The sequence below is a fragment of the Vicugna pacos genome, chromosome 14 (genome assembly GCF_048564905.1).
Source record: "Vicugna pacos chromosome 14, VicPac4, whole genome shotgun sequence".
NCBI lineage: Eukaryota > Metazoa > Chordata > Mammalia > Artiodactyla > Camelidae > Vicugna > Vicugna pacos.
The window spans coordinates 61,519,089-61,532,433 of record NC_133000.1 but is presented as its reverse complement, the minus strand read 5'-3'; the positions used below and the strand labels follow the sequence as shown (position 1 = coordinate 61,532,433).

At 42.0% G+C, this 13,345-nt stretch overlaps 2 protein-coding genes across 6 annotated transcripts in view; one reads left to right on the top strand and one right to left on the bottom strand.

Annotated features, from left to right (window-relative positions):
* The window catches only part of DZIP1 (DAZ interacting zinc finger protein 1), a 47,859-nt gene extending 44,828 nt beyond the window's left edge, over positions 1-3,031 (top strand). For all 4 annotated transcript variants that reach the window (XM_072976459.1, XM_072976457.1, XM_072976458.1 and 1 more), the window contains 2 exons: positions 247-421; positions 1,960-3,031. In XM_072976459.1, coding sequence (XP_072832560.1) covers positions 247-421; positions 1,960-2,036 — 252 coding nt within the window. In that variant the 3' untranslated portion in view covers positions 2,037-3,031. The remainder of the gene's footprint in view (positions 1-246; positions 422-1,959) is intronic.
* A 2,001-nt stretch (positions 3,032-5,032) lies between these two features.
* CLDN10 (claudin 10) overlaps positions 5,033-13,345 on the bottom strand; it is an 88,629-nt gene continuing 80,316 nt past the window's right edge. For both annotated transcript variants that reach the window (XM_006211003.4, XM_031684432.2), the window contains exons 4-5: positions 6,022-6,129; positions 5,033-5,459 (exon numbers count right to left, since the gene is read on the bottom strand). In XM_006211003.4, coding sequence (XP_006211065.1) covers positions 5,336-5,459; positions 6,022-6,129 — 232 coding nt within the window. In that variant the 3' untranslated portion in view covers positions 5,033-5,335. The remainder of the gene's footprint in view (positions 5,460-6,021; positions 6,130-13,345) is intronic.

Genomic DNA, 13,345 nt, shown 5'->3' with positions numbered 1-13,345 from the left:
GTAGGAAACGTAACATTTCCATGCAGTGAAACAGACAATAAACATGGTTCGCTCCACTTTCACAGCACAGATTTCCATGTCATTGCCCTCCAGAGATGACCAGATAGGGGATCCTCCGAGGCTCCCGACTTCTTATCATGTGTGTCGGTGGCTCAGTCTGGCCAACAGAGTGATTGAGGGGCTTGAACATGCAGTTTCTTTAAGAAACATTCATTATCCTCCACGTGTTGTTTTTTTTTTCTTCAGTGTGCAGATGTGGATGACGACGACTGGGACATATCATCCTTAGAGGAAGAAAAATCTTTGGGGAGAAGAATCGGGAGAGAACAGAGGGAACCCCCACCTGTGAAGAAGGAATCAAATTCTATTCAAGTGCCAAGTGCCTGGGGTGCAACTAACCTGAAAGGGCCAAAGGGAGAAGGTTCGCTCCTTTGGTGTCTAGTAGAAGCCTTTTTAAGTATCTAATTAAACTATGCTAACATATCATCAGACAAAAAACACTCTGTGGGCATAACAAAGAATGTTATATTATTCTAATACGGACTGAATGCAAGCAATTTACTTCTTTCTATATATTTACTAACTAAAAAAATTTAACTTTAGGTCTAATTTTTGGTTTTTAAATGTTTAAAATACATTTTTTGAAAATGCCCATACAAATACTCACTTTATGCAGATGCCTCACAGAAATTTAAATTTCTGATCTATACCTAAATGAGGCCATTTTCCCTGACCAACTTCCTGTATTCATCTGTTTACATAGTAAATATTTTTCTTGATTTTCTTCTAAGGAAGGTTTCGTTTCGTTTTTAGCATTGGAGCCAGTGGGATAAATTCATTCACTGCATTTGTTCCTATCCACCCAGTCTAGAGTCTGGATAATAAGTCCAGTAACTTAACTCTCAATCCATTTGATTTTAAAAACCAGAAAACGTCATTTGTGTTCTTTTACTCAAAGTGACTCTTCTCCATGCCACGCCCAACCCCCGCAGTGCCTCCTCTCAGCAGTTCTGCAACAGTGCATCTCATGAGCCGTGCCTCTGAGTAACTGGGCTCAGACCCCTATTTCCAGACTCATCAGCTTTAGACGTGACCTGTCAATGTCCTGCTAAGACAGATGAGGATTTGGCTCTTTTCCCCATTCCCTGCACCACTCATGCCCCTTCTTCAGTACTTTTGTTCCCCTTTCTGTAATTTTAAATGAATGCACGCACATCTCTATATTTGCTCTTTCGGTTTGCAGCAGGATCTCCTGCTGCACTCCGCCCTTTGTAAGATAAGCCATTGCTGCTCTACCCTTCACTTTGCCTCTTCTCTCCACCAACATGTCATTCATAACACTGACCTTCTGTCACCATTGTAAGTTTTCTGTGCAGCGTCTGAAGATCGATCCTAATCGTTGAAAAACCAAAAGACATTTTTTATGTTACAGCGACTCTGTAAGGGCACAGGACCAAGAGGACACCTTGAGTACATTTCCTTCCTCCTGCAATTCCGTGACCCCAGGCGCTGAAAGGAAATACTTCTAGAGACATACTCAAGTGGAATTCTCTGCACTGTACTATTTCAGTGGTGGCTCAAGGCACTTTTGAACTAACTTCATATTTAACCTCATCTATCCTAGAAAATCTGTCTTTACCACCTAGTCCCTCCTTGGACTGTTAATTTTGTCCTCCTCTCTTTACCGCTGTCAGCCTCCAGGCCCTGTACTGAATGCCGGGAAAGAGAGGCTGGGAGGAAGCTTCCTTACAAGGGCCCCGCGAGGCTGCCCTACAGACGTGGCCATCCTGTGGCCAGGTTGTTTCCTGCCTCTGGCACTGTCTCCTGTGGGAGGTGGGGTGGCGAGCAGACTCACTCAGTGACAAATTGCAGTGTGAAGTTATGGATTTTTACGGGCTGGACAAGGTGCTTGTTTAATCACTGGGGCCTCCCCTCCCTCCCTCCTCTCTTTCTCCACAGGACTTCAGGATGAATCAAGTACACTGAAAAGCAGCTTAGTCACCGTGACTGATTGGAGTGACTCTTCAGACGTGTAACTGTCATCCCACACGTCAGGAGGTCCTTGCAGACGCCAGCAGTATTTCAGTCCTCAGCCTACAGGACTCCAGTGCTCCTGCCTGACAGTATTTCCCACAATAACAAGGAAGCTGGTTCTGAAAGAACAAGAGTCTCTTTTATGGCACCTAATGCAGTATTGAAAAACAAACTGTCAACAGTATTTTGAAGCATATAAAGGTGTTTAAGACCGCTGCTGCTTTTAAAAATGACGTGTCATTGAAGTCATAAAAGTTTTTTCTTTAGAACGGTACTCTAGTATTTAAGTGTATTTTTTTCAACTAATATTTAAGTGAATTTAAAAAAAAACTTACAGCAGGTTTTGGTTTGAATTAAAACTTTTTTTAATATCTTTCCTGTGTACATTATCACATTGGAAGTGTTTTATTATAAAATTCTGTTAGTATCCTTAGAATTGAATTAGTAGAATCAGTGAAATTCCAAGTGTAGACTGCTTATTTTTCACATAGAAGTAAGTTTAGAGTTACAAAAATGTAGCTAGGCCCATGTTAACTACACTTTCCAGAAGCACCTTTACCATGTGCCACTTTGAGCCATTGCAAGCATGTTGTTTGTTACTGTTAAACAATTAATTTAGATCTGTACTATTTCTGCAGCATAACCTTGACCTTGGATATTTTATGAATAAAATGTAGCAATTTTAAATGTCAATTAATTTATTGGAATTTGAATAGAACAGATCAAGTCAATACTAAATTTGTATGTGTCTGTAGTTTTTTTCACTTTTTTAAAATGTCCAACCGTATTATAAAATACCTCAAAACTAATTTAGTTCTTAACAGTGACATTTTCAACAGTCAGAAAGTTCATATAAACTGTTTTTTGCATTTTTTATACTTTGTGGTACTATGTGTACTCTGTTTGCAAAAAAAGTAACATTTTAACTAAATGGTTTGTTGGGTTTTGGATCTCTCTTCATTTTGTCAACCTTTCAAGTAAAGCCCTCCATTACATCCTTGTGACTGTGGCTGAGTTATTCGAGCTGATTTCTGAGTTAGACTTATCTCATTAGGGGCCTGTAGCTTGTCTCGGTAGCTGTGCCATGTTTGCTGACTTAAAGTTAGAACAATTTTTTATGTTTCTGCCCCAGCTTTTCACTTGTGGGCCACTGTCACTCTTTTAAAAACTTCCAACAAAGACCAGCTTATGTAAATGTGCTCGCTTTCTGTATAAGTTTCTAAAAGCTCTAACAAATGTGCTGAATCAAATTTTCACTGTAGTAGGACAGAGATAAGCAACCTACAAAACACCTAAGAGGGCACACAGGCGCCTGTGTTCACTCTGTCACTTATTCCAAAGAGATCTGCTGAGTTTCCTGAGCTTATTTTTTTAACATGCATTATTAGTTCATTTAATCAGAACAAATTTGAAGTGTAGTAATTATAATCTTCATCTTAAAGATGTGATAAACTGAGGGTTACACAATAACTTGCCAAAGGCCATACAACTAGAAAGTAGCATGAGCAGGCTTTAAACCGGGTCTCAGATCCAAGTTCTGGGTCTGCCACGTCTTCATTCCTGAACAGAAAGGGTTGGGGAAAAGTGATGAACTTCCGCTAAGTAAATTCAGCATTTAAATGAAGTCAGTGCATCTGTATCATAAAGGCCACGTCTTTATCCGTTTATTCCATTTTTAGATTGGACCAGAATTCGTTTGTCCATTTTCCTCTGGGCCATCACCTTCAATTTCCTGTTACTGATGCATAGCTAATGTGTTTCTGGCTCCTGAAAGAGCTTTTCTGTACTTTCACCCTTCCTCTCCCTAAATTCTGCAGGAACTGGAATAGTTCAGTACAGTCGAAATATCACCTTCACCAGTACAGCTCTGAAGTATAAAAAATGGTCTTAAACACACACTCACAAAGGCCTGCCGCTACACTGGCCTGTAACACCTAACCTCCGTCCATGGCTTCCAATTCATTTGTATCCCTGGGAACGGTATTCAAGTATTATAGTCTAGTGTATATATATATATATAATACATATACATATGTAACAAACCTGTTCGTTTCCTTTTCTTTCCTTTCAGCACCTCTAAACAATGTGATTTTCCTCTTTAAGCCTTTCACGCTTCAGGAAAATGTTACGGTCACCCATGCCAGTTAGTATTGGAAAGTGTCTGACTCATAGATGACACGGATGCCAGTTCTTACCCAAGGCTTGAAACTGTATATTTCACCCTAGACTGCCTCAGTTCAAAGTCCTGGTTTTGTCACTCGCTGTGGCAAGTTACTTAAACTCTGCTTTCATGTGCTCCTCTGCCGATTCAGTGCTCCGACCCTAACAGTGCTCTCCTCACAGGCATTGTGAGGGTGCAGTGAGTCAGGGCACATGTAGTGTCTGGAACAGCGCCAGGCACCAGCACACGGAGGTAACCACTGCCCTTACAGACATGCGGTAAGAAAGCCAGCTCTAGAAATAAAACACTGTCTATTCAGAGGTCAATGCAGCATCTTACGTGTCTTGAAAAATGCGTAAACTCTCCATTACCACTTAGTTCCACACACAGGACCTGAGCGACACGTGGGACGCAGCCGTCATGAGTGAGGCAGGCACCACGCAGCTCCAGGCCTGCCTCTGCTGGCTCCGAAGGCAGCCACGATCAGCATCTCTCACTTGCCTTTTGCTGATTCCCCACCCCGGAACCTACTTTCTGTATCAGAGAAAGCTGAGCAGGTATTTAAGGCGGATGAGCCAGGCAATGGGCAACAGCGTCTTGGCCCCGTTAGCCCTTCCTTGAATAGTTGCTGAGGAGGACGGTGGTGACAGACAGGTGTGAGAAACTAGAAGTCGGCTCTATACAGCCAGGAACGTGTCCGTTCAACCCAAACATCTCGAAGAAGAGTGTTAGATCTCCCCCAGACTGTTTACAAGACACCACTCCGTCTATACCTTCTGTTTAATATATGAAGGAAAAGAAACATAAAAAACGGCAAATACTGCAAGGTCTGAATGATTAAGAAGATGACATTATGAATACTTTTGGAATCTTTGGTGCTAAATACATTACAGGTTTTTTGGATGTATGAAATATATACAAATTCTGTAAATAGCCTGTTTATTTTTTTAAAGAAAGCCACAACAGAAAATGATTAGTATGTAACTAGGTCAGGACATTTACATCCAAATAATCAACAAATTCTTCAAATTCATATTTGAAAAGTAGTTTGAGTGTTAATTATAGGAGGACCTCGGGATCATTTTGTGAACAGTTCACGTTTGTCACGAGCTCAAGACACAGCTTGTGGCTGTGCTCTTTTCAGACGTAAGCATTTTTATCAAACTGTTTTGAAGGGTTTGTGGTTTTAAAATCTCCTTCTCCGCCAGGATACTTTGTCCGAGAAGACATGACAGACGTGGCCCCATTGTACGTGTATCCCATTCTGAAAGGCAAAACAGTTTCATAGAGTCTCTTATATGGAGGGCAAACAAAAACGGGAAGAAACCACTTTCCCCCTATTTCTGTCATCGCTAAGTTTGTCTTTCCCTGATTCCTGTTCACTTTCTTCCCTCTTCTTTCTCGCTTCAAAAACTACATCAATGTCATTTCCGAACAGCTGGTGTGATCAAGAGAATCTGCAGAAGAAATGGCTTATCTGTCCTGTTACTCTTCTTCAAAGCTATTATTTTAAAACTCATCTTCCTGGAACCTAGGAGACCAGAGTGACCTTTATCAGTAATTTCTGCCTTTGTGAAAATTACGAGACCAAAGTGAAGAATATGCCCCCAGAGTTAGACCTAATATAATATAATACAATAATATAATATTCAATATAAAATTTGCTATACTTAACTATTATATTTACTATACATTCCTAACCTTTCCCAATTCTAGGTTTCTGAAGTTACTAAGAATCATGTGAACTACCTATAATTTGTCCTACAGGTAACAATTTAGAATACTATTAGACTTTTTAACAGGTCATTTTTGTCTCTGTTCCATACCTGGGTGTTTTGCTGTTGTCAGATATTGAAAAGCAAAATATGACACCACCAATTATGCAGAGTGAGGCTCCTGCCCATCCAATAAACAGAGCAGCTCCTAATTCATACCTGTGAGGAAGTATTGCACAAGTATTAGGGCTTACTACTTATTTGGGGAGAAAACAGCATTTAACACTACTAGCCAACACTTACTGAATGCACATAACACATTTTTGCTGTTGGCGCTTGTACAGGTCATCTGAACACCTCTATCTGTATAATGCTTTAAACATTTTCTCAAAGAGTTTTTATAGCTATCACTTGACTGTATCTTCCCCACATTCCGAAAGGAAGATGAAGGGATCCCAGCAAGCAAAGCAGAAGCAGTCAGCAGAAGCTGGGAACTCCTGGCTCAGCCAGCAACTTTCCTCTGGGCTCTGCCGAAGCTCACAAAGCTTTCTATCTATTTATTCTGTTGCACGGAGCAAATTACTTAGACAGACTCCAGTTAGAAAAAGGACAGTTGCCTCTGCTTTCATTGCAGCTCAATTCAGTAGACGTTCATCAAGCACCCGCTGCGTGCAATCACGTGCAAGGTGCTGAAAGGCGGCACAACACGTCACCCCCAACCACAGCACTTAGGCATAAGGATTATTTTGAGCTGAAGGCAACTGAGAAGAAGCAGATACAAGAAAAGCTCTCTGTCCTCCCCACTCCATTTGCCTAAAAGCAGGACATGAATTTGCAAAGCTGTCCCCGCTTTCGCTCTCTGCCAGGAAGGACAGAAGTTGATTCCCGGAGACACTGTCCATCCTGATCAGACCACAAATGACACCAGAGAAATCCATGTAACAAACTTCATTGACTCTTATCTTCCGTTGATTCCCTCGTTATCTGCATTCCCATAGTTTTTGCCCCTGGAAGCTCAAAGTCCTTTTTCTTTGTCTTGTCACTTCTCTAGCGTTGTCCTTTTTGGGGGGTTGAGTTCAAGTTCAAATTCTAGCCAGTCTTGTGAGTTACGCATCACTGGGCACTCCCTCGTGTATGTGTGATTCACATGCTAATAATAAACTCTGTTTTTCTCTTATTAATGTCTTTTTTCAGTCTAAAAAAATTTTTCCTCTTCTAAAGTGTCCATGAAAGATCAGTGACAGATACAGCCTCTTTTTGCTTCTTACTACAATCCAGTGGGAGGTGAATAAAAAAACAACTATAGCTTAGTGATATGAAGCATCTTCCAGACGCCAGGCCATAGGACTCTACGGGTAATCAGAACAGATCTAAGAGAGACAGCCCAGCCCTGGAGAGGTCACGCTACAAAGGTACAAATCACACTACTGAGAATAACAAAGGAAATCACTTACAGCAGAGGGCTGGAGGAAATCCTTTTAAGTGTGTGTGTGTTTATGTATATATGTATGTATGTATATATAATGTTTCAGAGAAACAAACAAGGAATGAGAAAATTCTACTAAAATCTCAGGAGCTGTGTGTTCTCACGTCTGCTTGTCCTCTTCCTGAAGAACAGGATTTTTTTTTTTAAATAAAGAATTGATTCTCAGCCTTTTTTAGCCCACAGACCTCCATCACAAGGCAGAAACTGATGGACACCATTCCCCACCTAACGCCGCTGAAGTCAGAGAGGGATGGGTCTGTTTGGATGACACAGACTCCAGAGAGGGGCTGAGGAAGAAAAAGAAGAAGTGAGAGTAAGAAGGGAAAGGATGGGGCCAGCGCAGCCCATCCCCATGGAACAGGGTGCAGGACCAGGCCAGGCTTGGGTATCACAGCCACATGCACAGCAGCTGGCGTGAGTGGCCTGGGCCCGTCCTTCACCTCATGCTCCATGCCATGTTGCTATGTGTGAACTCCCGTCCAGGCAGGGGCAGGCTTCCCAGTGTGGTGTGAGTTGCAGCAGTGGTGGTATGACAGTGTGGCCCTAGCGAGTGGGAAGAGGAAGCAACATTTACACAAGATGAGGGCCTTGTGGTCCACCTGCCCATTTCCAGATCTGGCTGCCAAGGTAATTTCACAGCCTCCATCTGCAGTTGGGAACGGGAGACAGACACGATACACGCTGCCCTGGGATCCCTCCTTTTCTCATGCCTGTGTTGCCTCTCCTGGGAAATCAAGGTGCTAGCTGAAGCACAGAACAGCTGTGAGCTCCTCATCCTGCACTGCAGCACCGATCAGGCTCTGGGGACTGAGAAACTCCTCCAGCTGCTCCCATCAGAGGCACCGGCAGATGCAGAAGTTGGTTGGCGTAAGTGGAGGGAAAACCCCTTCAGTCTGCACCAAAAAAGACAGCTCCAAAGAGCACTGAAGAGAGAAGTGCACCGATGAAAAGAAAAGAGCTGGGTGGATCCAGAGTCTTAAACTGGTTGTTTTATAAAAGATTTCTTCATCACATATCATGTTACACATCTGAAAAGGATATCCTGGATTTCCACAATCAGCCTTTCTTGTATATTTGAATGAGATTATACAAATAAAATGAGCAGAGGGCCTGCCAAGCTGTAGGTGCCTGTCACTGGACCTCTTAAAAACATCCGCTAGTCCCCTAGTAAGCGAGCATCGAACCCGTCTGCTGCCATCCTTTCACTAAAAGATGAGCATGCTCGAAGTTTCTACCCGGAGGACATTACTATAGGATTACAATTTAATGATACTTCCTACGTCTCTTCATTTTTTTCCCCTGGAGTCTAGGCTGTCTTCTCTCCTGAAACTACGCATTAGTATCTGACTCTTAGTGCCCACACCCCTAGAAGAAACAGTTTGAGATTTTTTTAAAAACAGTTAGCTTTCTAAAATAGGATGCTAGTGCTGGGTACCACAGTTAAAAATGTCTCTAATTATTAATTGGAGTCAATTAGAAGTGAAGGTGGTAGAAATCATAAACCATAGCTTGGCACTATGAATTCACTTAAAAAGGGCATACGAATGTGTACAAATCAGAGGATAAATTACCCAGACAGCACAAATGTTGGGAACTATGTCTTTATATTCATTTAAGCATCCTGAAACATTCTGAAGGAATTAAGGAATCATGAGTTTGGCTTATATTAAAAACTGGTTCACTTACTCCTGTTTTTAAATATATTTTTAGATTTTCTTGAGGTGACTAAATATAGACTCTATTCCAAGGAGAATATCATTTCCCTTTGAATTCCTTGTGAATTCTGTCAGAGACAAACGTCTAAGGAACAGCACCAGTTTAGAGCTGAAGTCTTTGAGCGACTCCACGTCTACGCCAATCATTGTTAACTATTTGGATTGAGGGCTTCTGTGGCTTGGTTCTTTCTTTTACAGACTTTTTCTTCTTCATTCTGTTGAAAGACACGTATAGCAGTGACTTGAATTCACACCCGTCAGCGTGTGTGATCTGGCAGGAAGGACTTGTCTTATTGAAAGACAGGACTGAGAGTGAACCGTGGAATAGCCACTCCAGTTTGCTCTGGACTACGCCTCCTTTGACACTCATCGGGAAACTGTCTCTGCCTTTCTTCGTTTTTGGTAACGCTAAGCAGCTGACTTCAACATCTCAGATTATTATCCAGATTTCAAACGATCCATTGCAGGTCTTTCTTTGGTTAACAATACCCTCCTGGCCCTAGACCAGAGCCTTTCCCACTCAGAGCGAGGCCTTTTTATTAAGCTGTTACAATCGCCAAAGCTTCTTCACTCTTCTGAAAGGCTATAAATCTGCTTGGCACCAGACAGATCCACGACCGTCAGGCTGAGGACAGAACTTCATTTTACAGATCGGAACACTGTTCCTGCAACATCTCTCAGACATTCTGCTTAAGGGCTAGGACTCCACAAAAGCTGCCTCATGACCTTAATTCATGTAATTTACGTGAATACAGTAAACAAGTCAATAGGGAAAATGTTCATTTCTATACAGAGAGAGTAGAACACAGATTAATCACTTAAGATTTCCTCCCCACCCCCCAAAAAACCATAAAGGTCTAAGGCATTAAAATGGACTCTGAAACACTGGATGAAGTTACTCTCATCCACCTGCTGTACCTGGGGCTCCTGGCCACTGCTCATGGCTTTCTTTCCTGTTGAGAAAGCTGGGCAGAACCACACTTGGCGGCCTTAACTGTGATGCACTTCACTCTTCACCTTGTACCTCAGCCTTATGACCTGCACAGTAATGCTGAGGGAATGGACTGAGGAACACCCCTCATTTTCACCTCCTATTTCTGTCTTTCTTGCACCCAAACCCCTGTGGATGACTTGATGTGCCCTCCACGGGGAACAGGTGTAGTTCCCTGGTCACCACCACAGAAATGACAGGCCAGGCATTGTGCTACTCGTATTTCGGGGCAGATGAGGGCACAGCTCTGTTCTCAAGGATCTCACAGTCTAGCAGGGATGGTCAGATATTAAGCAAATAATTCGAGTGTGATGAAACATAACAACAGAAGCAGAAGAGCATGTTTTTGCAAAGTAAACATGACCTGTTCTCCCAAATCCATATAGACGTGGTTTAAGTAAAAGTCCACCATAATAACAGCTATGTGTACCGCCAGGATTTTGTTTTGTGTGCTGGGTCTTGTGGGGTTTTTTTGCATATTTTATCATATTTGATCTTCATTACAAACCTGAGAGATAGGTCTTACTACCATCATTTTACAAATGAGAAAACTGAAGCTGAGGGAGATTAAAATGATTGCCCCATATCTCAGCTAACAGAACCGAGACTTAAAACCCGAATCTGTGACTCCAAACCCTGAGCTTTTAACTGCCACTCTTTCTTCCTTTTATGTAAACCTTAGCTAAGTAAAAGATGGTATCAATATGAAAAAACACAATCAATGCATCATGGGGTTTTTCTCTTTGTTTTTTTTGTGGAGTTTGTGTGTGTGTGTGCGTGTATTTTCGGCGGGGAGAGGTAATTAGGTTTATTTATTCCTTTACTTATTTAAAAAAAAATTTTTAATGGACATCGTGTTTTCAGTTGTCATTTCAGAAAGATACGGGTTTTCTCTCTCCCTGGCTCATTACCTTCTCACTGGCTCTACGGTATGGAATTTTTTCTGAATTCCCTCAGGCTGTCTTTTCACCCAGCACAAAAAGAGGTGAGTGTTGTCATTAAAATCAGGACTTGCTGGGCTTGAAAAAAAGAAAGTGCAGCTTCTCCCAAAACAAGACAAAAACCGTTTAACGAATGAAAATAACCTCATCCTTTTAACGTCCCCAGAGAACAGTGAGTGACCTTGCTGATGGTCCCAGGGCGAGAAGCCAGGTCTTTTGACATCTAGGATCATCTTTTTTTCAGACATATTTGCCTACTTCTCATTCGAATCAAGGGTGGTAGCAGCCAAAACATTTCAGTTACCTTAAAACAACTAAATGGGGTTTTTTTTTAAGTTTAAAGTTTAGTAAGTGTACCCATATATAATCAGTGTTAAGTTTAAAAGTGAATGCTATTGGTATGCCATTCTTTTAAAGATTACCATCTCAAAGAAACTTTCCTCAACTCATAGGCTTAAGTAATCCAAGGTCTGTATAACTGCATGAATGAATTTTACAGAAATAAGCCTTCTACAGGTACTAGCTACAAACACACATTTCCCCCAAGTGCTCCACGTTCTTTTGGGGTCCCAGGTACCAGAAGCAGGGTGTTCAGTGCCTGTGTCCTCCCCGAGGCTGCTGCAGTCTTGTCTCCCTTATACAATTCACATTAGTTAACAGTTCTCTCAACCCCTGGAAGATGCCACAAGATTTCCTACCCAAGGCTTCTCAAGGCACTATAAACTAGTGGCAGATGCCTCCCGAAAGGGGGCTAGAGTAGAATGGGATAATTTAAATAATAAGCATGTAACTTGCATATGGAACCTTCATGGAGAATTCTCACATCTAGGAAATGCAAAAGAATGACTGATTTTGTGTGTGTGTGTGTCAATTCTAAATTGCTTTGCAGTGTTCATAACAGACATGCATGCATCATCTTTTCATGTGTTATGAGTTTATCATTAGGATAGTTCAGAATACTCCAGACGGGATATGTTAGTAACAGGTAACACTTACTAATCACTACCATGTGCTTCTGTGAGGGGTGCTGTATATATGTTGTTTCCTTTAATTTTCCCAAAATTCAGAAGCAGGGGGGTGCTATTCCTGTTATCCAGACGAAGCAACTGTGTCTTCCCTAAGCTCACAGAGAAGCAAGAGCCGGGAGCTGAGCAGAGACCTAACTCGAAAAACTGCCTCTTAACCTCTCTGCCTCCCTCCCTCGTACGTAAAGTGTGCAGTGGATACCTTTATAGGAGTTCTAATTGTTGACAGTTGTTCAAGGAAATTTTAAAAGCCATCTTTGGTACAACTTAATATAGTATTAGCCAAAGTAAATTATAATTTAAAAGGAATATCTCACGTCCCCACAATTCCACAGTTTAACTCAAAAACAAATCTGTTATTGACCGACATCCATGCCATCGATCTCCATTCGTGTGGATAACTGGGGATTTACTGGGCTTGATTTTAAGTGAGAAACCATGTGCTGAGTCACAACACTCAAGGTAGACCCAATAACATGTTTTCACGCAAACTTAGATGTCTGAATACGCTGACACTGCAGAGAGGGCTGTGCTCCGACACAGGAGACTCCTAAAACAACCAGTGCTCTCCTGTGACACGTGAGGGAGTGACCGGCAAAAGTCTGTGTCTGTGGAGGTGGGTGTGCACATCTGTCTGTGTTGAGGGGAAAATATACAGATGCACTTGCAGCAGAACCGCACAGGTCAATTAAAAGCATATCCTACATCATCTTCAGAGTCCTCCGCAGACCACCTGAAAACACTTCAGAAGCGAACCTGGTGTTGGCAAGCTGCACGCAGGGTGCGTTCTCATGGGAAGGGTCTCACGAATCTCTCTCCATTTGCCAGTTTCAGACTATCATGTATCTCTAACTCAGTGCTGCGACGGAGATGACCAGAAATGAAGATAAGGAATCACACGAGTGTTTCTTTTAAATGGGCTCACGTGCCAGGTCTCTTACAAACCTGCCTTCCACTTGTGAGCCAAGAGTCTTAACGACAGTTACCCTTTCACTAGGTCTCCAACATTTCAATACACGTTTCTCTGTGACCACCCTTAATATGTCATATAAGTTAATACACTACTACATTAATAACCTCTGCTTAAGGGTCAGCACCCTTAAAAACAACAGCTAACATCTACTGAACACTGACTACATGCTAGGAACCATTCTAAACAGCTGAAAAGTACTATCTCATTTAATCCTCACAACCTCGTAGTCCCTATTATTCCCATTTTACAGGTGAGGAACACAGGACACAGAAAGGACAAGTAATTTCTTTGAGGTGATACAACA